Here is a 26,558-nt window from a genome sequence, read left to right on the forward strand (position 1 = left end):
AAAAGGCATGATTGAAGCAAAAATGCAGAGGTTTTTCATAGAACAAGGAGGGATTCACTTTGGAGAGATGGGAGGTACAGAGAGCAGATTTTGGAGGACCTGATTCCAGAAGAATGAGCTTTGGTTTCTCTCTAGAAAGGACGTGTCTTTAGGAACTGGATGACAGAATCAAAGTACTGTGGTATTTAAGGATGGCTGGCTAACTTGGCCACGTTTTGTAGACAGAGGAGCCAGTCATTTGAAGTGAATATTTTTGAAGAAGGAAGGGGGTAACAGACGTGGCTTAAATTCAGTCCCAGAGTGTCTGTGGTGGCATCCTTGTGACCTTGTTAGCAACTTCTGCAGAAGAAGTGTTCAGCACGAGACTGAGCCATGCTTGACTCGTCTACCGTGGCTTCTGCTGTTAATACCATTTATTAGAGCTATTTTAAGTTGGGCACTTGATGGCATTCATGTTGAAGAAAGAAAGTAAGAACTAAGTAGAATGCTATCGCCTGACCTAATTGCATCATGAGCACATTCTATACTCCTCCCTGTATCAAGTGGAAGAGAAAGTTGACCCATGGTGGGGGCAGTGGGCAGGGATCTCCGGAGGTTAAAAGCATGGGCTTTACAACCCCATGGATTTGGACTCAAAATTCCAGGTCTTGCTTTATCCCACATTTACTAGTTGTGTGACCCGGCAAAGTCAATGGCTTCCGTTTTCTGTCTGTAAAATGGGAATAATACCGAGTTTAAGGTTGTGCCAAGGTTCAGCTGGGATAATGTATGCAAGGTGCTTTGAACAGCCTGGGTAATAGTAAATGTGACAGAAAGTCACGGTAGGGACTATTGATCGTTGCAGATTCAATGGGATTGAGTTTTCATATTTTGCTGAAAGGGAAAATATCATTATTCAGTTGGCCAAATTTAAATATGTTGTCTCTTTTTTGAAAAAACATTAAGCTGGTGGTAGCGTTATGTCTGCCAATTTATTTGCCTTCTTTGTTGAGTCATACTTTTGCCTAATTAATGTCCTGTGTGTTTTATATTGTGCTCAAGCTGAGTTGTCCCAAATCAAAGCAGAAATAATCTTTGTGCCTTCAACCTCCTTACTTGACTGCCAAGTCCGGACTCTCATCAAGGAAGCAGCCTGCCTCGTTTGGGAATGTTGGGGTTATAAATCCTTGAGATAATAATGGGTTCATTATTTTAGTCTCTCTAGTGTCTACAGGAAGATGTTCTAATGTGGTCAGCATGCTCTGGTGGAAGGTCGGAATTAGGTGGTGATTCTAATCGAATTTGCTGGTACCTCAGGGATTGAATTGTGCTTTTGTCTCTGCTCAGTCCTACTCTCCTCTGGCCCGTAGGTTTTAGGTCCATCAGCACGGCAGGAATGGCAGATTATGGGATCTCAGCTGGCCAGTTTGTGGCCGTGGTCTGGGATAAGTCATCCCCCGTGGAGGCTCTGAAAGATCTGGTGGATAAGCTTCAAACGTTAACCGGCAATGAAGGCCAAGTGTCTGTGGAAAACATCAACCAGCTGTTGCAATGTAAGTACCTCCCCACATTGTCTTTATATGGCTGCGGGGCTTGATGGGAGCGTAAGGACTGTGGTTCCTTGCTATCTGAATTTTTGTTCCGGGTGGCACACGGTGGCAGTGGGCGGTCACCCTGTTGTCTTTCAGTTGAGATATGGTAGACTTAAGAGTGTAGTTGATTTATATAAGTATGTTGTTTCTTATTAGATAACCCAAATTTTCTTAAAGACTTTTTATTTGAAAGAGCAAAAGAGAGAGCGCGAGCAGAGGGAGAAGCAGACTCCCCACTGAGCAGGGAGCCCGATGTGGGGCTCGATCCCAGGGCCCTGAGATCATGACCTGAGCTGAAGGCAGACGCTTAACCGACTGAGCCACCCAGGCGCCCAGATAGTCCACATTTTTTAAAAAAGCTTACTCTTCAGCCAGCTTCCTTTTTTGCTTCTTTTTCTGAACATGTAAAAGAATATTAAATTAATAGGGCCAAGGGAGAACAGAAGCTTCATTGCGCTCTTGCTAGTAATGGTGGTATAATAGCATTTGCTGGACAGGTAGCTGTTCATTAGGGGTCTTGGGGGGGGGCACTGGGCAGATTGCCTCAGGGGCCCAGGTGATTGCTGATTAGAATCTTCCTTCTTTTCAGCTGCCCACAAAGAATCTAGCTTTGACATTATTTTGTCGGGTGTAATTCCTGGAAGTACCACTCTGCACAGCGCTGAGATTTTGGCTGAGATGGCCCGGATCCTGCGGCCTGGCGGAAGTCTTTTTCTGAGAGAGCCAGTAGAGACAGCTGTAGGTAAGGAAATCCTCATTTGGAAGACCAGAATTTAACAGCCTTGAATCTTTAGGTATGCAGGGGCTGTCTTTCGGTGATCCTTCTCCTTGGTATAAAAATCTGCAGCAACGCATCTGAGGGAACTGTGATCTTTGACCCAGTAGGTAGTAAAATAGAAGGAGACTGCCTAGCGGAAAACAGCTGGGTCCTTTAACGGGTTGAATGGTTAAACTGTGGTACATCTGTGCCATGGAAAACTTTGTAACAATAAAAAGGAATAAGCCACTCATTGGTGCAACAACTTGGATCATGCCGAGTGGAAAACAGCCAATCCCAAAAGGATGCATGCTACGTGATTCTGTTCATATAACATTCTTGGAATAACAAAGTTCTAGGGATGGGGGCCAGACTGATGATTGCCAGGCGTTTGGAATAGGAGGCAGGGGATGTGTGAGGCTGGAAAGGGGTTGCAGGAGGGCTCCTTGTGACTGTGGGAGTGCTCATAGGCCACCACGCGCGCGCACACACACACACACACACACAGTGCCCGTGAAACCGGTGAGATCTGGGTAGCTCTGCGGACCCCCAGTGACCATTCCCCAGACTTCCTAGCGTGCTGCACTTGTGGAAGGTGTTCCTATGGGGGGAAGGAGGTGAAGGGTCCTTTTTTTTTCTTTTTTTTTTTTTTTTTTTTTTTTAACTTCTTATGCATCTATAGTGATTTCAAAATAAAAAGTTAGAAAATAACGACTGGAAGTCTGAGAGTGATGAATCATAATTACTGACTCATGTGAAACTAAGGGTGGGATCCAGGAAACAAAAACCTCTCTTTTTGGCTCGGTGGTGGGTGAAGCTGCCAAAGAGCCATGCAGTTCTGAACTTGTAACCTTTCCCATCTGTATGTGATGACTTGATTTGTAAATACAGTCAGAGAATGAAAGTATTTTGAAATGTGTAAAGGTGATTGTGTGGAGATACAAGCTTGTGACATTGACAGTGGACACCGGCGTTCTGTGTTGGGAGCGTACGTGGGCGGCCGCCCACCCCCTCTCTTTGTCAGAATCTCGCAGAGAGAACACTCATGTGCTTTTTTTTTTTTTTTAAAGATTTTATTTATTTATTCATGAGAGAGAGAGGGGTAGAGGGAGAAGCAGGCTCCCAAGGAGCAGGGAGCCCGATGCAGGACTCGATCCCAGGACCCTGGGATCATGACCTGAGCCGAAGGCAGACGCTTAACCATCTGAGCCACCCGGGTGCCCGAGAACACTCATGTGCTTTACATTTAGTTCCTCAGCCTCCTTCTCACTCAGTGTTCAGCAGCCCTGGGAAGGTCCTTCCAAGAAGCCAAGGGTGATACGGAACAATAACAATGGAATCATTATATGATCCTTAAGGGCTTGGGTAAGAGCACTTTGAACAACCAAAGGGATTTGTGAAATTAAAATACCATCACAGTTACTGTTTTATGGCTGCCTGACCCAAATAGGATGGAGCCTTTTTGATTTTTCCTGGTTTGACCCACGAAGCCACTAATTGGGGTTTTCCTCTTGGCAGTTAACAATAGCAAAGTGAGGACTACCTCTAAGCTGGGTTCGGCCCTGACTCTTTCCGGCCTCGTGGAAGTGAAAGAGGTATGTTGGTCGACCACCTTCTTTGCTGGGATTTGAAAGCTTGGGTGACCCCACCCAGGATCTCTGTCAGTCGATCTGGAGAGAATCAGAGGGGCGTAGCGCCCTGAAGCTGAGGTGTGCTATGTTTCGTGGGCTGGGAAGCAAGCTGGGAAGAGCTTTGTGTGTAGGATACGTGATGCCTCAAAGGACAGAACCTCTGGAACAACTCTCCTTTGAAGAGGCTCCGCGTGGGCCCACGGGGGTGGGGGCACATTCTGGTCTCCATACTGGTGTAGTGGTGCTGCCCTCGGTGCCAGGGAGAGGGCCACACAAGGCCCTTAATGACACAAATCCTGGGTCCAAGTGAAATGCGGGCACCTGAATCGTCCTCAGATACCTGGTGGATGGTGGAATGGGTTGGGTGAGACTATCCCATTTCTGACAATTCAGTAAAAATATTTAGATTAAATAGAGGTGATTCTATTTCTACATCCTTCTTTGATGTTGAAATTTTCTTGTGTGAGAGGTAAGTGCAACACCATTATAATTGTTATACCACTGATTTGCAACATGACCTAGGGCCTTAGTTTCTTTATGCCCACTCTTTCTTGTTTTTCTTTTTCGTTTAGGGTTTTCTGTTTTTTAAATCTAAATTAAGAGATGCTCATATAAATTCAGTTAATACTGAAGAATATAGAATTAGAAAGTGACATTCCAGGCCTTCCTCACACTTCCCTCCCTCAGAGGAAGTCACCAATACATTTTTTGTGTGTGTGGCTGCTCAGACCTTTTTTGTATTTACGGGTGTGTGTATGTGTGTGTGTGTGTGTGTGTGTGAGAGAGAGAGAGAGGAAGAGAGATAGACATACTTTTTTAATGTAAATGAGGTCATATGTCGACATTATTCAATCACTAGCTTTTTCTCCCACCTTTAAATATCTTCCACATTTATCCACTTGAGCTCATTGCCCCTCACTTTTTTTTTTTTAAGATTTTATTCATTAGACAGAGAGAGAGAGAGAGAGCACAAGCAGGGGGAGAGGCAGAGGGAGAAACAGGCTCACCACTGAGCCAGGAGCCGGATATGGGGCTCGATCCCAGGACCTAGAGATTATGACCTGAGCCGAAAGCAGACGCCCCGCCCCTCACTCTTCTTAAAGATGTAACAATATTGAGGGCTATGGAGGGGCTATGATTTATTTAACCATTCCGTAGTTGTTGGACACAGAGGTGGCACTCCCCCGTTTTTTTCTTAAAGTTTTTTTTTTTTTAAAGATTTTATTTATTTATTCGAGAGAGAGAGAGAGAGAGAATGAGAGATAGACAGCACGAGAGGGAAGAGGGTCAGAGGGAGAAGCAGACTCCCCGCCGAGCAGGGAGCCCGATGTGGGACTCGATCCCGGGACTCCAGGATCATGACCTGAGCCGAAGGCAGTCGCTTAACCAACTGAGCCACCCAGGCGCCCCTCCCCCGTTTTTTTCTACCTTAGCATCTGCTACCTGTTCCCAAGAAAACATTTCCCTCCCTCTGTGGCCTTTTTTCTTTCATTTCTGCTAGGTTTATTGTGGGCATGCTTCCCTGCTGTAGGCTGTGATCCTATGCAGCATGTCTGACTCCTCTTTATATTCATAATCATTACAACCCGTGGAATGACTGGCACAGTGCCTTGTACCTAATAGACAGCGATTTGGTAAACACGTTAAAACTTCCCAGAGGGTTGGCTCAAAGTAAGCACATAGACAAAATGACACTCTCTAGGGTACAGATCACTGAGAAACTGAACATGAGGCATGAGGTGACATCTGTCATCTCCTGCTCATATGCTTAATAACACAGAAATGAGTATTTGATGCCTGTACGGGTGGGCATAGTACCACATTATTTTGTGGAAAGAGTGTGGCCTAATCCTTTTGATGTCTCGAATTCCAGCTGCAGCGGGAGTCCTTGAGCCCCGAAGAGATACAGTCTGTCCAAGAACACCTGGATTACCAAAGCGACAGCTTGCTCTCTGTGAGCATCACAGGCAAAAAACCCAACTTTGAAGTGGGTTCTTCTAGTCAACTGAAGCTTTCTCTTGCCAAGAAGACTTCTCCTCCAGGTAAGACTGGCCCGGGGACATTGTTCTGTCCGGGTGGGCCTAGAAGGACATCTTTGACGTTGAACCAGAGAAATAGATGGAGGCGGTGATGTCTCCAGAGGATTAGTCCTTCCTTCATTTCTGTCATTTCCAAATGGAAGAATGTTTAATGTTGTATTGTCCTGGGCATATTCAGATCCAAATGTGAAATAACGGATAGCTGTTATCTCGCTCAGCCCCTTCTGCACCAGAAGACACTGAGGCCCCCAGATTCTAGAGGCCTGAGCCACATGGTTTAGCTAACAACGTCTTTCCACGCCCCAGAATTACGACAGTTGTCCTCAGGAGATCTCACAGTGGTGGTCGTGGTTGGTAAGAGTGGCCTGCTCCGCTTCCCACTTGTCCTTTCTGTGCTAGTAAAGTCAGCCTTTCTTACTTTGAGGAGCATAAGCCACTTGTAAAAATATTTCTTCTCAGAAAGTTGCACCTGCCCTTTGCCGCCCCCTCACCTCATCACTATTTCATGATTCCCGAATTGAGAGAAATTGTCCCAGCTCTGAGGTATGAGAAAATTTGCAGATACATTCACACTGCTCTGCCTTGACTGGCCAGCCACAATCTTTAAGAAATCCCACTGGAATCCCAGCCTTTGGATTCATGGTTCTGGAATGGGCAGGAAGGGCTCAGAGGAGCAGTTTGCCCTAGGGACGGTCTGAGCCTCCCCCTGCAGCAGTGATCTTCAGGGCTGCACTCACCGCCCCCCCACCTCCCCACCCCAGGCCCGTCTGAGGGCCCAGCCACGCTGACTCTGGGCTCAGCTCTCAGGGCCCTTCCTGCACAGACAGGGTCGGGAGGGGTGAGTGTTGGCGTCTGCCGCCGGTTTGCGTCACACTGCCGCCCCCGGCTCTGGAGCTGGCTTCCTCGTACGTGACAGGTTCCCATGAGGCAGAAGCTTTTGCACACTTTCCCACTTGATCTTCCGATCTCCTGCAGTAGGTCTAGGGAGGACAACCAGCCCCAGGTTCTAGGGACGGAGACTAAGATAAGGACAGAGCAATGTGGAGTGAAGTCAGGCACATCGGACAGACTCCTCTTTGTGGCTCTGTAGAAGCGGCCTAAATGTCGGAGACAGTTTCCTCATCTATAAAATAGGAGAGCACGTACTCACCTTAATAGGGTCGTAGCAGGAGGTAATCCACACAGCACACACAGCAGGTGCTTAGCAGATACTGGCGTCTGTCTCTGCGAAGCGACTGGGCCCGGGCCACGCCTGCTCCAAGTGGTGGAGCTGGGCCTTGGGCCCAAGCCTCCTGACTCCCAGTCCCATGTGCTCTCCAGAGTCTCAGGAGAAAGCACGCACATAGTAGGCCTGTGGTTTGTTTCTGCTGCTTTGACGAAGCTCTTCTCCTTTTATCGGTTGGACTCAGTGAAGCCCGCCGTGGACCCTGCCGCGGCCAAGCTCTGGACCCTGTCAGCCAACGACATGGAAGATGAGAGCGTGGTGAGTCGGCCTGTGGTCCGTGGACTGCTTTCGGGGTGGCCTCTCTGCACGTGGAGGTGTAAAGCCCAGTGTTGCGGCTCTGCCTATGGCTAGCAGTTTTGATTGAGAAGGAAACTTCACGTTGGTGGCATTTTAAAATCCTTTTTTGGCATCTCTTTTCCCCACAGATTTTCTTGTTCTCACTTCATGTGATATGTTAAAGATTCTGGTGGGTATGTGTGAACCTGAAAAGAGTTTGTCAGCTAAAATATGTTATTGGCTCCTTGATTTGGGCAAGTCACTGCACACTGTCTTAAAAGCAGTCCTTGTCCATCTTTGATCAATACCGTCTGTTAAAAAGTTCTTCATTTCTGCAGCTGCTGACATTATACTGATAGCAAAACAGGTCGTGGTTCATGTCCTCGTAGAATTTACAGATGAATTGTCCACACGTCTATCGAAGAATTACATGAATGTATATACCGTTATTTGTCGTCTTCTCTGGAATTATATAGAAAATATTTTATTCCCTTTTTCACATGACAGCCCTTAGTATATGCAAATAAATAAATATAACATCTCTCTTTTTGTTCTTCCTGCTCCCTCCCCGCCCCCACACACTCTCGAATTGTCTACACACTGTAAATTACTTCCCAGCCCCCTCAAACCTTGCACATCTTCTGTGGACATAGTTGACTTCACTGTGGTGGTCAGCTTGAACGTGATGATCAGCCCAAAGTAGGTCTGTGGATGCCCTCTTTACACAGGCCGTAGAAACCCACTACCACAGCCCTTTATTCAGCCATCTAGCAGCAGAGACCGTGACTGTGTCACTAACTTCTTCAAACGCTCTCTAGGATCTCATTGACTCAGACGAGCTGCTGGATCCAGAGGATTTTAAGAAGCCAGATCCAGCTTCCCTGCGGGCTCCTTCATGTGGGGAAGGGAAAAAGAGGAAAGCCTGCAAGAATTGGTAAGTGTTAGCATAAGCAGAGTCTGCTGGGCAGCTTCTAGTGGCTTCTGAGTCTCAAGGAATCATAATACTTGACTATTATTGAAATATTTATTTTATTGTGAAATGTGTCATACATACGGAGGAGTAGATTAATCAGGTACATTTTAAAGAGTAACAAAAACGAATAGCTGTGTACTGATGACCCAGGTTAAGAATCAGAAACATGACTAGTATCTTAGAAGTCACCTCTCCATGCTTCCTCAGCTGCATCTTGCTCCCTCTCCCCACAAAGGTTACCATCCTCCCAAGTTCGTATTAATCATTCCTGGCTTATTTGATAGTTTACCACCGAGTGTGAAGCTCCAAGTGATATATTCTTGAGTTGTGAAGAACGGAGTAAGAGGCCCAACCCTGGCGAGACAAGGAAACGTCAGTCCCCTCCATCTGTGAAGGCTCCCAGTGATCTTCTGGGCTGGGCGCTTTGAGGATCTCCTGGAGTCCCTCCCAGGGCTGTCAGTAGGGAGAGTCGTGGCAGAGCTCTGGGACCGCAAGGGCATGCGCAGAGGGAACACTGGGCAGGGCTGTGGTGCGCCGGGGTGACTGGGCAGCCAGCCGAAGTGTGTTCAGAGGGCGTGGGCTGCCCCGGCTGTTCTGCTCTAGGCCCACCGGAGCTGGAGCTCTCCTCCTCGGAGCCAAGCACAGCACCCGTGTCCTCAGATCAGCGCAGGGAGGGACGGGAAAGCCGAGTGTTAGGGGCACTTGGTCGAGATAAGCCCCGGACAGGGTCTGGGCTGCCTTGCCTACACTCGGGGACAAAGAACGGTATGACGGCGGCTTGGTTTGTGACAGTGGCAGCCGTCAGCCCATCCGTCTCCTGGGCCCCCACTCCAGTGCGCACATGCGACTCTGTCCACGGCAGAGCTGATGTCTGGGGGTCCCCCGCACTGTTCCCCTCGGGGCTCCCCTCTTTCTGACCTACGTTAGCTTTTCTGGCTTTTGTAGCCCCTGCTGCTTTCTTGGTTTTCTCTATCACTTTGGTGGAGCCCATTCTCCAGTAGCTGCTTTAGAAAGGCTACTTGAGAGGCAGCTTGGTTTTTTTTAGATTTATTTTCAGACTTTGTGTGGCTAAACGTTTTTTTTCTGTTCTCATAAATGGTCATTTGGGTATAGAAATCTAGAGGCTGGAAATAATTTTCTTACATGATTTTGAAGACATTTCTGTCTTTTTTCCAGATACAAAGGTATCTGAGGCCATTCTGTTTCTTGATCCTTTCTGTAAGACCTCTTTTTCCATTCTGGAAGTTTGTAGAATCTTCTTTATCCCTGGTATCATTTTGTAATGTATCTTTTTTTTTTTTTAAGATTTTATTTATTTATTTGACAAAGAGAGACACAGCGAGAGAGGGAACACAAGCAGGGGGAGTGGGAGAGGGAGAAGCAGGCTTCCCGCGGAGCAGGGAGCCCGATGCGGGGCTCGATCCCAGGACCCTGGGATCATGACCTGAGCCGAAGGCAGACGCTTAATGACTGAGCCACCCAGGCGCCCCTGTAATGTATCTTGAATAAGGGTCTGTTCGCATCTTTTGCACTAACCATTCAATGCAGCTTTTCAGTCTAGAAGTCATGCCCATGTCTTGGGAAATATTCTTTAATTTTGTATGTGAGTTTTGCCTTCTCTCTTTGCTTTCTCTGTGGCCTGTTCCTCAGACGTTAGGCCTCTTTAATTGGTCCTATCGTTTTCTTTGCTTCTACATTTTCTTTATGCTCTACTTTCTGGGAAATTTCTACAGGTTTATCCTCCAAAATTTCTGTTGAGTTACTTTATTTCTACTCATATTTTTAATTTCCATGATTCCTTCTTTTTGTTTTGCCTTTTTTTTTTTTTTTTTAAGTATAGCATCCTATTTTTATTTTGCGGGTGTGATCTCTTCTCTTTTCCTTGAGGTTTGTGATAGTTCTTTGGAGGTTTTTTTCCTCCCTGCATAGTCTCTGTTTCTTCCAACTTGCTTTTTTCTTTTTTCTAAGATTTTATTTATTTATTTGAGAGAGAGGGAGAGTGAGCAAGCGAGAGAGCACAAGAGCATGAAGGGGGGCAGATGGAGAGAGAGAAGCAGCCTCCCTGCTGAGCAGGGAGCCCGATGTGGGGCTCGATCCCAGGACCCCAGAATCTTGACCTGAGCTGAAGGCAGACACTTAACCGACTGAGCCACCCAGGGGCCCCTAACTTGCTTTTTTCTTTTAGGAGGCCTTCTACCTCCCGGGAAGCGCCCTTGTCTCCATGATTAAGAGGGGAGGACAGAAAGCTGGGAGCCCTGAGCTGGGATTTGTTGACTGTGCTTTAGTGAGGGAGCCTGAATGGGCCTGTGGGGGACACCTCAAAGTCAGCACCTTTGGGTTTCTCCCTTTGGGGTGGTTAGATTTCTCGGAGAAGGGTCTGTCGGGTGCTACCTGTTCTTTTGGAGGTTTTGGAGTGTGATGCGGGTTGAGAGTCGGCCACCTGCTGGGTGGTGGCTACCTCCCCGCCTGCTCGGAGTTGGGCTGTCCTCAGTTGGAGTCACCGCTCCGCCCTCCTGCTAGGTTCCCAGCGCTGTGTTGACTGCTGTTTCCTTTCCCGTAGTCCCTTTCTTTGCAGGTTAGGTCTTTACTGAAGTTTCGGTGAGCCTTCGAGAGAAAGTAAAGTAGATGCCTGCAGTCTGTCCTCTTAACCTGAAAACCTCAGTGTTGGTATTTTTGCATTCATTTAATGGACAAAAAGGGGGGTAAAATGTTATTAACTGGTGGTGTGTGGGCTTGCTGAATCATCTGTTTTTTTAAGTGTGAAAGTTGCCAGCATTCACAAATCAGGAGATTTCAAGTAAAAATTCAAATTTTTTCTGTCCTTAGCTTTGGAAAATGGAAACACGAATCTGCTTCTCCCCGCAGCATTAATCAGCTGAAGCTGAGTAGTGGCCAGCCTGTGTAGACAGGGCATCTCCCCTCTGGGTCTCCTGTTGCCCACCACTCTGGCTCCCTAAATAGCCTCACACGCTTCCCTTGTCAGCCTGGCCCTCTGGGTGTTTGTGAGTTAAGACGTCCCGGTATAAAGAGAGACGTTTTAGAGCGAATTTGGGCTCTGTCATGGACTTGGAGCCCCTGGATGGTGGCAAGTCTCACAAGCTCCTGATTTTCCCCCAGCACCTGTGGCCTCGCGGAAGAACTGGAAAAAGAGAAGTCAAGGGAACAGGCGAGCTCCCAGCCCAAGTCGGCTTGTGGAAATGTAAGTATCTGGATCGTTACTCAGTATTCACAAAACCCCCGGTGGTATTGGCCCTCCTCTTAAGCCCAACACAGACTAGCTCCAGCTCTGAGTTGCTGCCCAAATATTTTAATAATGGGTAAATATGTGAGAATGTGTGTATAGGGGAGAGGCCATCTCCCGGGAGGGGTTAGCATGCTCACTGCCCATAGGGGAGGCTCCTGTCATTTGTTTTTGGCCCCATCCTTCCGACCTTAGAGTGGCCTGATGCCACTCAGCCATTTGGCTGAGCTCGGCTATGATTTGAACTGCTGGGAATACAGAAACACAGTCTCCTAAGGAACTTCTCTAGATCACTGCTTTTCCTAAAACCAAAGCTCTTAAAAACTCTTAGTATTTGGGTTTCAGTTGGACCCACATACGCAGCCAGCCGTTTTCATCAGGCCACTGTGGCCGTGCTACGAACTCAGGGGTCCCTTTCTTGCCCATGTATGTGGGACGCGCGGACCCTCACCTTCCCCGTGTGATCGTCTCTTCTCTCGACAGTGCTACCTGGGCGACGCTTTCCGCTGCGCCAGCTGCCCCTACCTCGGGATGCCGGCCTTCAGACCCGGGGAGCAGGTGCTCCTGAGCAGCAACAACCTCAGTGACGCCTAGGAGGGACCTGACCCGGTGCGCATCCGCTCCTCCGGCCGACTCCCGTCCCTCCAGTCCCGCCGCTGTGGTTCCTCCCACCTCCTCTGCATTTGCTCGCTCTCTCATTTGCTTGCTCTTTGCAGGGAGCGTGCTTGGTAAACAGAGAGGAGCGGGCTCTGGGGTGCGGTGGTGTGCGGTGCAGCTATGCACCAAAAGGCCTGAGTGTCACGGGGCCTGGTTACTCCGAGTGGGGGGACCTGTTTCTGCACCTCCTGTTGGGGCGCGCGTCCTGAAGAGGCCACTCCCCCGACGTCAGTGCTGACCTGTCATTCAGAGCCCAGACACCTGGGAGTATTAACGCTCTGGGACAAAGAGGGCCCCCGCCCCACTTCCAAGCTCAGCAGTAGTGCCACTAGCGGTCGTCCAGAGGTGGCGGTCTCCTCAACATGCAGTTGTTGGTGACGGGAGTCACGTGTCTCGTGGCCTCCTCGCGACACCGAGGGACTCACCCGTCGGTTGCTGTGATCACACCCCGCATCCCTCTCTCCCTCCCATCCCCACCTCACCCCTGTTTCACTGTATTGTATCTGTCAGTTATTAGAGTCGTGTACTTCAGCACGTCCGTTGTGGGGAGGGGCGTGTGTGTGTGTGTGCGTGTGTGTGCGTGTGTGATGTCTGACACGGTCATCTGCGCGCAGCTTGGACCACGAAACTTTCTTTATTGAAGAGACTTGGTGTCACACCAGTGGGGCCAGTCCTACACCTAAGGATCAGCGCCTCTTCATCTACTTGAGAAGAGACCAGGTTGATAAGGATTTAAAGGAAGCAGGACAGAAATCTGAAACAACAATAAATCTCTCTGACCAAGAGACCTCTCATTCTCTTTGTTACTCACACACACAGACTGGAATTGATCTTGCCAAATAGTCGGAGAGATCGTATGGATTTAAGAGACCAGGATTTGGGTGGGTACCTGGCTGGCTCAGTCACTAGAACATGCGACTCTTGATCTTGGGGTCCTGAGCTTGAGTGCAATGTTGGGCATAGAGATTACTTAAAAAAAAAAGAGGGGCGCCTGGGTGGCTCAGTCGTTAAGCGTCTGCCTTCAGCTCAGGTCATGGCCCCAGGGTCCTGGGGTCGAGCCCCCTCACCGGGCTCCCTGCTCCGCGGGAAGCCTGCTTCTCCCTCTCTCACTCCCCCTGCTTGTGTTCCCTCTCGCGGTCTCTGTCAAATAAGTAAATAAAATCTTAAAAAAAAAAAAAAATGCGTCCAGGATTGAGAATCACTGCCCTAGAGAAGTTCTTTTCCGCATGCACTGGAAGACAAAAAATGGTATTTGTAACAGCAAGAACCTGGAAATAGTCCCAATGGCCTTTAACAAGATGGATGAACGAGTTGTGTCATCACATGGTGGAAAATGGTGTGCTGGAGCTGTGCCCGGCGGTGCGGCGGGGTCTCCCACGGAGAGCCGCCAGAGCAAATTACAGGAGAGTGCGTGTGCGGTGTGTGACCTTTCCCGTAGAGCGCAAGGTTTGAAAACACAAGATGCATCAATGGGAGGGATATATAGTCTATATACTATGTATACACACACGTGACAAACTAAGGGAAATCAAGAAGAATAAAATGCAGGAACAATTGTCTCGAGGTTGATGGGAAGATGACATTCTGTTGAGGAGGAAATGGGGCTTCTAAGCAGAAGGAAGGTTCTGTTTATTAAGGTGGCTGGTGGCTATACGGGTGTTTATTACCGGTTTGTATACCTTACGTATACATTATCTACTTTTGTATTTATAAGAAATTTCATTAAAAAAAAAAACTAGGAAGGGATGCCTGGGTGACTCAGTCAGTTAGGCGATCCACTTGGTTTCGGCTCCGGTCATGATCTCAGAGATCGAGCCCCACGTCAGGCTCTGTGCTGAGCGTGGAATCTGCTTAAGATTCTCTCCCTGGCCCCCTCACCCCCACCTCTCTCTCCCTCTCTAAAAAAAAAAAAAAAAAAAAACCCAAAACAAACAAAAAACTAGGAAAACCCACACGTAAAACCTGCGTGTTAAGGAGAACGCCTGCTCGCCCAGAACGCGGTCCTGCACCTCTCTGACACGAACCTCCAGGAAATAATTGGCACAGTTAAAATTCCATTCAAAATTGTAAAAGTGGAACCAACGCTAATCCTAACAATAACAAAGCAGATGGATATTATCTGTGGCCAAAAGAACTTGCTGCGGATCACACATGGATGAGGTACGCCACAGAGACACAAGAGCCCAAGGGCATGATTCCTAAGGCATAAAGGGGGAGGGATTCCGGTGGCAGACCCTACCCCGCAGAGCTGAGGCAAGAAACATTAAAACCCCAGCGGGGAAGTGGCCGTGAAGGAGAGAGCACTCGGAAGAACAGAGAGTGCTAAAAACGGGCAGCGAGGACAGGAATAAGAAAACGAACCAAAATGAGATGGACATGAAGAGGGAAAAAGGAGCAGCGAGACAACGATTCATCAGAGAAGGTAAAAGAAACACAGTATCCCAGAATCTTCATGGAAAGAGACAATTCCAGGAAGTTTCCAGAAAGCAAGCAAGAGTGGGTCTCTACGTTGAAGGCAAAAGTGGCACAGAACGTTCAATTCTAAAAATAACTGTTTTCCGGGGTGCATGGGTGGCTCAGTCAGTGGAGCGTGGGTCACTTGATCTCGGCTCAGGTCCTGACCTCGGGGTCGTGGAACCGAGCCCCGCGTCCGGCTCCGCGCTCGGCGGGGAGTCCGCTAGATTTTCTCTCTCTCCCTCTGCCCCTCCCCCTGCTTGTGCTCGTGCGCTCTAAATAAATAAACAAACAAATAAAATCTTTTTTAAAAAATAAGCGTTTTCTTAGCTGCGGCCCCTGGACCTGTGCGGGCGGCGGGCGGCGCGATCTCAATTCCCTTACCTCTGAAACAAGGTGGCGCTCTCCGTTACACAACCGCAATGAAGGTTTTTGTGGTCTTGAAAAGTTGCTGGTTTGTGCTTGTGCTGTCTTCTCGGTGCCCTCAGTCTGTCCTTGCTTCCGCGGCTGTCCCGGCCCCAGTGACAGAGCTGGCGGGGACGCGGGGCGCGCGCCCCCCCACCCCGGCGGGACCGCGGGCGAGGGACGCGAGGCTCCACGCAGCCCCGGGCGGCCTCGCTTCCGGGCGGGGCGGGTGCGGGCCGCTCACCGGTCACACCGCCCGCGGCTACACCTGTGAGGAAGCCCTGCAACAACCCGGAAGCCGGGTTAGGCTCAGCGGGGCTCCGAGGCGCTAAGTCCCTCCCTTTCTCCCTTCTCTCTTCGTCGACCTTCCCTTAAACATTTTGTCTTGTACCTTAGGCCAGTCTTCAAATAGGGGGAGATACCCTGTAACACAGCTGGATTCGTTGTTTTTCATTCAGATCAACTCCGTTCTTCAGTACCTGAAGCGTTACAGCTGTGTGGCCTCGTTCCTTCTCTGCGCTCCCCAGAGGGGTTCTCTCTCCTGAAGGTGATGCCCGGCACCCCCATGCTGCTTCTATAGAGTTTCTCTGCAGAAAAGGGCTTATGTGAAGCTTGCCCCCCCTTTTTTTGAAGTCAAATCGACATAACATAAAGCGAACCATTTTAATGGGAACAGTGCACCCACAATGTTGTGCAACTATCACTTCTGTCTAGTCCCAAACGTTTCCATCACCCCCAAAGGCAGCCCTGTGCCTGTCCAACATCTGGGCTTTCTCCCCCATCCCCCCTGCGCCCGGCAACACCCATCTGCAGTCTGTCTCTGGGGACGGGCCCCTGTTCTGGGCATTTCATATGAATGGACTCATACAGTGGGTGACCTTCTGTGTGTGGCTTCTCTTGGCGTGTGTTCAAAGTTCATCCCCCTGTAACACCTATCAGTACTCACTCCTTTCTGTGGCTGAATAATATTCCATTGTATGTACACGCCACTGTGTATCCACGCATCCCCTGATGGACATCTGGGCCGCTTCCATCTCTTGGCTATGGAGGAGAGTGCTGCTATGAACATGGGCATATATGCACTGAGCATGCCCCCCCCTTTTTTCATGATCAAAAAGTTTTATTATAGAACTAGTAAACACTTCGATCTAAAGGTGGAGGGATGGGCAAGGGCTAAAACCTAATAAACTAGGGAAACATATTTATTACATATATGAGAGACAAGTAATTAGTCTTGATTAATAGGCAGGTTTTACAAATCAATAAAATGTTGGTTCAGTGAGGAGGAAACTGCAGGTTTTCTCAGACTCTGATCCCCTACGGGCAATGTGGGAGCGGAAAAGCAGCAGACTATAAGCCCTCATTCTCTTGACTGGGCACATCCTCAAGCCCATCAGAGAAGGGTCCGATTTCATCATTTTAAGGGAGAAACAGGCCCAGGAAGATGGAGTGATTGTGTCAAGACCCCACAGCCAGTCAGGACCAGAGCAGATAAAGGGCAGGTCCCTGACCTCTGTGTGAAAATGTACCTGTGGGGTTTTAGTTTATGTAGGAGACTGCGTTGACAGAGAGAGGTCAGTGCTAGTCGGACTACTGACACTTCCCAAGAGAAGGAGCCGTGGGCCACCACTTGGGGCAGAGGAGAGAACAGAGAGGTCGCAGTTTTTATTGGGGTCCGCGTGGGAAAAGCACCGCCGGGCAGGGGAAACTCCTGAGGGTGGGCTACGGTGAATAATTCCGACAGGCTTCGGACAGGGGGCCGTCCCTAGTGGTCTGGTCCCCGGCCCCGGGTGATCTGGGGCAGGGGACACAGTGGTCTGCGGTGTGACGTACAGAAAGGAGGCCTTTAGGGGAATGAGCTCCAGGTTGGTTGGAGAGTCTGCCGTGTGATTTTCGCGTGCCTTCCAAAGCTGGAACGCAGGGGAGGTGTAACTAGCTTCGGCCATGACTTCAGCCCTGTCAGGACCGGAGGCCAAAGAGGCAAATACGGAATCTAAGAGAACACAGCGTGAAGAGCCCTGGCGCGCTGCTCCGGGCGCTGGCCACGTCGCGGCTGGAATGAGCCGCCCTGTACGTCCCAGTTTTTTGCTTCTTCCTCTTCATCCCGCTAACCCCAGGCAGAGTGTTGGTGGTTTCCGGGCCTCTGCTCCCCCAGGAGAAGGGCAGACACCCAGATCCGGAGCCCCGAGCAGCCACCATCGGAAGTGGGTGACCCGGCCCCCGGGGACCGCGCGGAGGAGGCGGGGCGCCTCGGCGGTCAGGCACCTCCCGCTTGATCTTTATCTGGCGGGGCGGGGCGGGGCGGGGCGGGGCGGGGCGGGGCGACGCGCCCTCTGGTGGCCAAGCGCAGAGCAACTCAGTTCTAAATTCCACTTCAAGACCAAGCTTGAAGCCCGGTTTTCACGGCATCGGCTCCTCCGGGATTTCTCTTTCTCTGTTCGTGCCCCTCGTGGAGTTCAGCCGGGGGCTGGTTGATGTAGATGTGTAAATCACATGTCCACTATGCACAAAGCACCGCTCCCCCCCCTTATAAATGGGTCAGGTACTGAGTCGCCTCACCCCAATACCAGCCCCCCATGAGCTCACCAGTGAGACAAAGGTGCAGTAAGTATAGTAAAGGGGGCAGAGTGTGGTAGAGGTGAGGCTGAGGCCGGAGGGGGGAGCTGGCGGAGGGTCGGTGCAGCCAAGCTGAGCTCCGAAGGGGGTCTGGATTTCAGTCGAAGGAGGGGACGCCCTTTCCAGGTGGGAGGGACAATGTTCTCTGTTCTCTGGTCCCTGCCCAGTCATCTTTCTCGCCTCTCAGGGGAGTCCCCCAGTCGCGATTCCTTCAGATGGCCCCTTTTTGGAGGGACGTGGTGGCCGCTCCCATCTCCTGCATCTTGTCCCCCCACCCCGCCCCCCTACAACCTGATCGTGCTGTTAAACATCCTCACAGTTCTCCACGAAGCTGAACTCCTCTGAGCTTACAGACGGGCCTCTGAGGACGATTTCACTCAGACAAAAAGGTTTTGCTGCTTTTAAAATGCTTTGCACATGAATAAAATTGGCGTCCTCTCGAGTGTCTTTAAGCTCCAGACTGCAAAGGTGAGGGATCTGGACCCCAGCCCTTGTTCTCCCCCTGCTGTCACAGGAGCTCCTTCTTGCCTCCCTCTATTTGGAGATTGTTTTTTCCTCCACTCCCCAGCCGGCCCCTCCCCGTGGATCCAGAAGACCTCAGACAGAGCTGCCCCCAGGATTCCGGGTCCAAGGCAGTAGTTGTTGGAGGGATTCTCCTCGGGATCAGGGCCGGGGAAGAGCCCACCTATGGTCGAGGAGACCCTGGGTTCACAAAGAAGCCAGTTCACCATCATCAGCCTCATTATGATTGTTGTTTGTCCTGTGTTACTCCTGCTCCTACTAGAAAGTGGGCTTGGGTCCGTCATCTGGCCTGCAATAAGACGACTGACCACAAGGGGGCAACAGGAGGCAAAACAGCTGAAAATAACGCAAAATTGGCAGCCCTCAGTGCGGATCACAGAATCCTAGGAAGAGAAGGACCCTCTGCCCCTGCCCCCAGAGTGCATCCCAGAGAGAGAAGCCATGAGGCCTTGGCTGGTCAGGAGAGTGGGACAGAACTAAAACCCCAAAACCCTGTTTCCCCCACACCTAGCACACTATGGCTCGGGCCCTGACTTGGGCTGGCTCAGAGCCGTCTGGGGGTAGGGAGTTCATCACCTCCCCATCCCCCATCCTTCTTAGCACTTAGGCTGTGGGGCGCTCAGGGTGGTTCATGGAGCTCCCCTCTAACGGAGGAGCCAGGACTGACAGACCCGCACAGTGGTCATCTGGGAGAACAACCCCATCACAGCGGGCTGCCCTCTGGTCTCTAAGAGCAGGAGGAATCAGAGCAAGAGAGAGAACCCGAGGGGCAGCTTCTTGGGGAAGGCCTCCTGGAGACTGCGCTCATCCCTCGGACACCGCCAGCTCCCCGGCCTGGGCCTCTCTCACCAGGACTGTCTCTCACCCCTCATGTGTGGTCTGCAGTGGCCATGTCCCCCTCTCAGCCTCAAGTTTCCCTTTCTGGCCTGGACGGGGCAGGACCAGATGTTCTTCCAGTGTGACAGACTGGGTGGCCAGAACACACTGACCCAGACTAAGGTATGAAGAGAGAGACTTTTTCTTTTTTTTTTTTTAAGATTTTATTTATTTATTTATTTATTTGAGAGAGCACGAGCAGAGGGAAGAGGCAGAGGCAGTGGCAGAGGGAGAAGCAGACTCCGCACTGAGCAGGGAGCCCGATGTGGGGCTCGATCCCAGGACCCCGGGATCATGACCTGAGCCGAAGGCAGACGCCTAACCGACTGAGCCACCCAGGTATCCACGAAGGAGAGACTTTAATCTGGGCTCTTTCTGCTATGGTTCCAGTCCAGAAAAGGGGGCAGGGTCCCCTTTGTCCTTGTAGGACCTCCCCTGGACTCAGGCAGCTCGGGGTTGGGGTAGTGAACACTGAGGCTGGAGGTCTCCAAATGGTCCAGGCAGAAATCAGGATTCTTGGAGCCCAGGGTGCCGCATGCTTTTTAAATATCTGACTGCCTTCTTCACCTTCGTGTCCTTGGGGTCTGAACAGATGGACTTGTTGTGGACAGTTACAAGCCTACACGAGAGAGAGGAACCCGTCAGCAGGTGTCAGGGCAAGAAGGCCTTCCGGAGCCCTGGGATCAGCCTTGCTCTGCACTGACCAGGACCCTGAGGCCCCAAGAGGAGCACCTGGAGTCACACACAGCACCTCGGTGACAGATCTGGGACATCAGGCTTGCCGGCAGTGGTCTTGACTCCCAAGGTCCCTGCCAGTCCTTCCCAGGGAGCCAGGACTGCAGGACGTTCTGCCCCCCCACTTCAGCTCGCTCACTTCCATCGAAAGCCTAGGAACTAGGGGTGCCCAGGAGGCGCCCAGCTCAGGTCCAAGCTGTGGGAAGTGACCACAGCGGTCACTCTGAGTGCCGGTGTGACATGAGGCTGCCCTGTCTCTCGGGGCCTCAGTTTCCCCATAAATCGGTGAAGAGGTTGAACCTCATGGCCTGGGGCCTTTTGGGACTCACAGAGTGGGGTGCAGGAGCTGCTGTGAGGAGCAGGGTCGGGGTGGGAAGGGGGCCACGAAGTCCCCACTCTCTCCTCTCCCCAGTGGCCCTTCTGGGAGCTCTAGGGGCCACCTTCTCCCAGACTCAGCTCCTAGGAGCACAGCTAGGGGGAAAGGGGAGGGGGCCGGGCACACTTACACAATGGCTTTCTTGGGACAGTCCCTTGAGGTCTTGTACCACATTTTCAGCCTTTTGAGAGGAACGGCTCCTTTGAAGTACTCGAGGCAGCACTCCCGGCCCACATTGGTCCCTTGCACTATGGAGAAAGGAGGCAGGAGCGGGTGTGTCTGTGAGCGACTTTGTGTGTGTGTGTGTGTGTGTGTGTGTGTGTGTGTGATCACAGTGGGTCCGTGTGTGTGTTTGGGAGTCTCTCAGAGGGGAGTGTCTTGTGAGCGTCTGTGTGTGTCCGTATGTGCACATTTGTGTACCTGAGGAGTCTGCCCTTTGGGGATCCCTGTGGGCTTGTAGGTCTCTCTGTGCATATATGTGCGGGTGTTTGGGAGGGTTTGTGTGCACAGGTCTCTCTGTGTGTCTTTGCCTGTTTGTGTCTGTGTGTGTCTGTGTGTGCATCTGTGTGTGGACACACTTGTGTGTGTGAGGTCTCCTGTGTGCTCTGGGGGACCCTGAGTGTTTGTATGTGTGTGCACACATCTCTGTGTGTGTTTGGAGGAGTCTGTGTGTATATATTGGTGTGTGTCTATGTGTGGCTATGTGTGTCTGCATGTGTGTGCATCTGTGTGTGCACACACTCAAATACCAGCCCGGAACCACCCAAGAATTTCCTCTGGGCCAGGCTCTGGGCTGAGCCTCTGCCTGCAGGAGATCATTCAGCCCTCACGGTGCACCCAGAGACAGGTACTACCACTACCCCATTTTACAGATGATTACATGGAAGCCCAAGGTGCAAAAACACTTTCCTGGGCCTCAGCTTCCTTCTCTTTGCACAAGAAAAAGTTTCCAACATTTGCAAATCGGCAAACCGGTGATGCGTGGCTTTAATCAATGCTACGCTCGAGTGTTTTCTAAGAAGCCCCCAACTGTCCTCCGGCCATCTCGGGGGTATAATTGGGTTGGACTAACTCACAGAGCTACCCTGACCTGCGTTTTACAGAAGTGAGAGCCACGGGTGACGGCTGTGGCGCTGTGGCCAAGTGGGGCGCTACAGCCGTGTTCCCACCTTGGCTGTCTTATTTCGGCCTTTCTCTTCCGCCTGCGGATAGACAGCTCTCCCTTCACGTGCTCTGGGAACCGGCGCTCCTGCCTTCCTGCTGATGCCCTCAGTGTCGAGAAAGACCCGGGAATAAAACAGCCGCTAACCAATGCTTCCGAGTATAGGTCATGGTCCGCTGTCAAAACCCAACCCAGGTCATTGGCTCTCAGTCACTGCAGAGAGAGACGGGCCAGCACTTTGCTCCTCACTGAGCCGATCCACAAGCTCTGGGGTGGCATCCTCCCTATGCCTCACCCTTTTCCTTTGAACGCCTCCCTCAAAATCCTACTGCTGCCAGCCTCCCCGTCCCTGGAGGAATAGCTGGGCTGTCACTAATGCATAAACAGTGGGCACTGCAGCCATGATCTTGGTGCCCCTGCCCCTCCTGACCCAGGCCACCTCTCCTCGGCTCTCACCTGCGTGGGTGACCTGCAGAGAAGCCCCCAGGAGGAGCATGACCAGGAGCAGCATCTTCAGGGGAGTCATGGTGCCAGGAGCCCAGGAGAGGACCTGTGAGTGTAGGTCCTTCTGCTCGGGGGGAGGTGAGGATGGCAGCCAAGTATGGAGGTGACCTATTTAACCTCTTTGGGGATCTTGCCCCACCTCCTGTCACCTCCCCCAGACATTCTTCACTACACCAGTGGAGTCTGAAGATTTTGAGATGATTCAGCACAAGTCGAATCTTGGAATGTTTGTGGCTTTCCAGAGAATGGACACTCCGTCGGGGACAGAGGTGGGGTATGTGTGTCCGGGGGCCATGACAGTGACATACTTCTCCTTTCACAGGGACATTTCTTGGTTCCTCTATTAAGCAGAACTGAAAAGCCTCTATCCTAAACCGGGTTGGCCTCTGCCCTGAGGCTAGTGAGCCTCCTTCGAGCATTGTGTCCTGTATGTGTGGAGGGGGAAGGGGACGGCAAGAGAGGAGCCACGAGGGGCTGCCTAGCCTGGGCCTGGAGGAGCTCCCGGGCTCCAGGCGGGCCTCCGGGGTGGGGGTGGGGGCTCAGCAGGCTGCATGGGCACAGGGCGTCTTTCAGGGCGTACCCCAGCTCCACTCATTCTGAGAAAGGCCCAGGGCCCAGATGACTTTGGTTGTGGGTGCTTCCCCAAGCTGGGCCCTGAACCACAGGAGACCAGAGCCTGACAGGTTTTAATCACCATTTAGTCCAAATTAGCCCCTCTATGGATCGGGAAGCCCAGCTACCCAACATGGGGCCCCTCACCCCGGGTGGCAGCGATCTGTGAGGGCCCAGTCTGCAGTGGACATGTGGTCAGGGTCCAACGTGAGCCGTGAGCAGACTTTCCATGCACCATGGGCCACAGCATCCCTGCATCGGGCCCCTCCCCTGGCCACCAGAGAAAATGGCCAATGGTCTGCTCCGGGCTTCCCTGGGCCGGGTGTTAGGAGTCCCTTCCCCAGGAGGGAGAAGGGCCCGATGCAGGGATGCTGTGGCCCATTTGGACTAAATGGTGATTAAAACCTGTCAGGCTCTGGTCTCCTGTGGTTCAGGGCCCAGCTTGGAGAAGCACCCACAACCAAAGTCATCCGGGCCCTGGGCCCTTCCCATGCCCGCTTCCAGGTGGCAGCATCTCAGCAGGGTGACCCCGGACCCTGGTTCTGACAGGTGGGACCCGGGCCCAGCTCTGCTCTGTCCCCGAGTGGCCAGGAGCCGCTCAGATGACACCCGGGCCTGCGCCATGGGATGCACGTGTTCCTCTCGCCACAGCCGGCTCTGTCAACCTGGGACCATTGTTACAACTTCATCAGCAGGGATGGTGACCACAGCAGGTGCTGTCTGTGGAAAGCCACCCCGATGGGGGGAGGGGTGGTGCTCAGACTGTCACCCGCCAGTCCTCGCAGGGCTCCTCCTCCTCCCCCCCCCCCCAGGGCCACCTTGGCAGGCTGGGTCCCCTTCTCGTCCTGGCCAGGGGAGTGCCCTGTCCACGGCAGGGCGTCCCCTGGGCAGGATCGTCTGTCACCGTCTTGCTGTGTGCCTTTGGGCAACGCACAGACCCTCTCTGGGCCTCACGTCATCACTAGTAGAGGGATGTTTGGACTGTCCCAGGGGGCCCCACCAAAACGGCAGATCTGACATAGCTTGGTCCTCTCAGTGGCTCTCACACCAGCATTTCCTTGCTTCTCTTAGGGTCATGTCCCCCACTCCTCAAGCCACAGCCAGGGGGGTTTTTTGCCCCCAGCCTGTTTGGCTGGGCCATTCTTCCTGTCTCTGGGACAGGCTGCAATTTGCATGTGCAGCAGAGGGGATGGGAGGGGAGTAGGGTCTTCCTGCCTGTGCTCATCTTGGGCACCCAGCTTCCTGCACAAAGTGGGGACAACCTCCACCCCAAACAGAGAAGCACCGAGCAGGCCCCATCCTGAGGAGTCAGAGGAGGCCAGCCTGGACTGGGGAAGGGGTGCTGGTGCCCTCGTGAGCCTGCCTGGGAGAAGACCACTCTGGCCTGGGGAAGACCTGGGCTCAGAGGAGATGCAAACACCCCGAGGTGGTTGGGGAGGGCCTGGGTCCCAGGAGGGGCAGAGGATTTCTCTGCCGATGCTGCCCCTTGTGGGTGGAGTATCTCCTGACCCTCTCCGTCCTTCAGGCTCTCTGCCCAGTGGCTTCTCCACCTGCCACAGGGGCCATGGATTGCTCTCCTGTGTTGGACAAGGCGGGGCTGTGAGAACGATGATTAACAACTGTATTACCAACGAGGCTGCCCAGCCCCCACCGCTGGGGAAACTCCCTGACTGGGGCTTGAGTCTCCCCCCCCCCCTTCTTCTGCCACCAACTCAGAACTTTTCTCCAGAAGGACCCAAATTCCCCTATCCCTTCTAGGGAATTGGTTGTGACAGCAGGAGCAGAAGGTTCTGGACTAACTCTGGCCTGGTGCAGGATGCCTGGCAAGGGAGGGCACAGAGCAGCAAACATGTCAGTGGGCACCTGCTGTGTGTCAGGTACTCTGCCCGGGGCTGTGGAGGGAGGGGAACAAGGCCAGGCCCAACATAGGAATGTGCACGCGACAGAAAAGGCTGTGGGCCCAGAGCAGGGAGAGGTTGCTTCTTGCTGAGAGACCTTGGAGGGCTTCCTGGAGGCAGCGGTCAGCGAACTGGGCCTTGTGGCTGGGAGGATTCACACCAGAAGAAGGAGGGGTGGGCATTTCACAGGAGGGAAGCGCCTAGCACGGTGCAAAGGAGGGAATGTGCAGAGATAAGTGAGAGAAGCAGCCCAGAGTTCTGGGGTGGGGGGGTGCGGGCACGGTCCCGATGTGACGTGCAGACCGTAAACGCTGTGACGACAGGGGCACGTCCGCCACCGCGTGTATCCCAGCGCCTGCGCACAGCCCACTCTTGACCATGAACAAAGGACAAGGACAAGGAGGTGAGCTGGACCCAGAGCCTGGGGAGGAGCCGCAGAGAGTACCTCACTTTGGAGACAACACAGACCAGGGACATTTTTGAGGTGGTTTCCTTGCCAGGGGTTAACTGGCTTATTCCTCCTCGGCTCTCCCAGCTATGAAATGGGTTCCCGGGGACCTTCCAGATGGGATGTCCTGGAGTCTGGGACTATGCTAAGGGCCTCAAGAGACCTTTACGGTGCTGGGCAGACTCTAGGGCTCGGAGGTCGGGCAGGGGAATCAGGAATGCTCCCTGGAGGAGGCAGTGGTGAGGCAGAGTTCTATGGAGGCTGGCTGGGGAGAGGGCGCCGGAGGAAGGGCAAGGTCACAGGTGGGGAAAGCAGGCTAGATGCAGGCCGAGTAGGACAACAGAGTTAAAGGGGAATTGGACCTGAGTGGAAGGGAGAGGCCAGAGTGACTGCCTGTCTCAACACCTCTGACTCAAGCTGGCCAGACTCACCGCCTTTGCACCTGCCACCCGTGCTGCCCCAGGGCCCGAGACCATGGCCACAAGGAGCCCCTGTTGGACTAGAGAGGATCAAAGTTCCCCCCCCCCTTAGCTCGGAGGGGCTGCAACCAGCCGGATTCTGGGTAGCTCACCCTGAAAGGGAGGGAGGGAATTCTTCTGCCCCACCTCTGGCTCTGCTGTGGGCTGGGGCAGAACCAGGGATGCTGTTGTCGAAACCCCCAAGAACTTAGCCCCAAACCATTGAGCAGGGGCCAGGTTGCTAGGATGGAAGCTCTCTGTCATCTTCCAATTGCACATGACAATTGTCACTGAGGTGGCAGCCCATGACAGCTGAGGCTCCAGGAGGAAGAATGACTTGCCTGGAGCCTCCCAGTAAGGATCTAGCATTTTGTCCATGGAGCTCTGTCCTCTGACAGCTGAAGCTAGATTCATTTTGTCCTTCCCATGGTGGCTGATATGTGAAGATCCCAAATGTGATCCCCATTCCCCAATCCCAAAATACCTCCCACTCCCCTGTCCCAAGGGCCTGATGTATTCACTGATGAGTCAACCTTCCCTGACAGGTCGTCCGTCTCCTTGACCCCCCCCCCATGGTCAATGGGCAAGACCTGTTCAGCAGGCCACCTGGATGTGTCCTTAACCAATCCCCTTGTCACCATCCACATGGCCCCCCATCTCCAACTCCCTGCTGGACTCCAGCCCCACGCTCATCTCCCAGCTCCCGGGCTTGCCACTCCAGTCCACCCTCCTCTCTGAAGCCTGGAGATCTTTCCAGAACACAAAACTGAGCAAGGCTCTCCCCTCTCAAAAATCCTTCCATACCTGCCCATTGCCCTCAGGATGAAGTCCAGATTCTCATTGACAACTCCAGCCTCAAGTTCTGCCTCCAGCCCCACCATCTACCCCATTACTTTATTCTAGCCACATGGACCTTCTTTCAGTTCCTTGAAAATGCCAGGCTCTTTGTATAGCTCTTCCCCCTATCTGGAACTCTCTCTCTTGCTCCCCCACACCGCACTTCCTTCCACTCCTACCCTCCTCAGATCACAGCTTAAACCCTCGCTTCCTTCCTTCAGCCCCCACCTTCCTCTGTGTCCTCACAGGTCTCTGGCCTCCCTCTCATGCTCTCATCACATTACA

The 26,558-nt window shown here is 52.2% G+C and overlaps 2 protein-coding genes across 4 annotated transcripts in view; one reads left to right on the forward strand and one right to left on the reverse strand.

Annotated features, from left to right (window-relative positions):
• CIAPIN1 (cytokine induced apoptosis inhibitor 1) overlaps positions 1-13,155 on the forward strand; it is a 16,869-nt gene extending 3,714 nt beyond the window's left edge. For 2 of the 3 annotated variants that reach the window (XM_025889097.2, XM_073880244.1), the window contains 8 exons: positions 1,350-1,532; positions 2,161-2,313; positions 3,847-3,923; positions 5,833-6,001; positions 7,408-7,481; positions 8,318-8,433; positions 11,590-11,671; positions 12,197-13,155. In XM_025889097.2, the coding sequence (XP_025744882.1) occupies positions 1,376-1,532; positions 2,161-2,313; positions 3,847-3,923; positions 5,833-6,001; positions 7,408-7,481; positions 8,318-8,433; positions 11,590-11,671; positions 12,197-12,307 (939 nt within the window). In that variant the 5' untranslated portion in view covers positions 1,350-1,375 and the 3' untranslated portion in view covers positions 12,308-13,155. The remainder of the gene's footprint in view (positions 1-1,349; positions 1,533-2,160; positions 2,314-3,846; positions 3,924-5,832; positions 6,002-7,407; positions 7,482-8,317; positions 8,434-11,589; positions 11,672-12,196) is intronic. The other variant, XM_073880245.1, reaches the window with a different exon arrangement.
• A 6,281-nt stretch (positions 13,156-19,436) lies between these two features.
• CCL17 (C-C motif chemokine ligand 17) lies at positions 19,437-22,370 on the reverse strand. Its single transcript, XM_025889196.2, has 3 exons — positions 21,973-22,370; positions 20,485-20,602; positions 19,437-19,862 (listed from the first exon to the last, which is right to left on the reverse strand). The coding sequence occupies exons 1-3, from the start codon at positions 22,040-22,042 to the stop codon at positions 19,751-19,753; spliced, it is 300 nt and encodes a 99-aa protein (XP_025744981.1). The 5' UTR covers positions 22,043-22,370; the 3' UTR covers positions 19,437-19,750.
• Positions 22,371-26,558: the final 4,188 nt, after the last annotated feature.

The sequence above is a fragment of the Callorhinus ursinus genome, unplaced genomic scaffold (assembly GCF_003265705.2).
Source record: "Callorhinus ursinus isolate GAN/ISIS: 27379988/994484 unplaced genomic scaffold, GSC_fseal_2.0 scaffold37, whole genome shotgun sequence".
In the NCBI taxonomy this organism is placed as follows: Eukaryota; Metazoa; Chordata; class Mammalia; order Carnivora; family Otariidae; genus Callorhinus; species Callorhinus ursinus.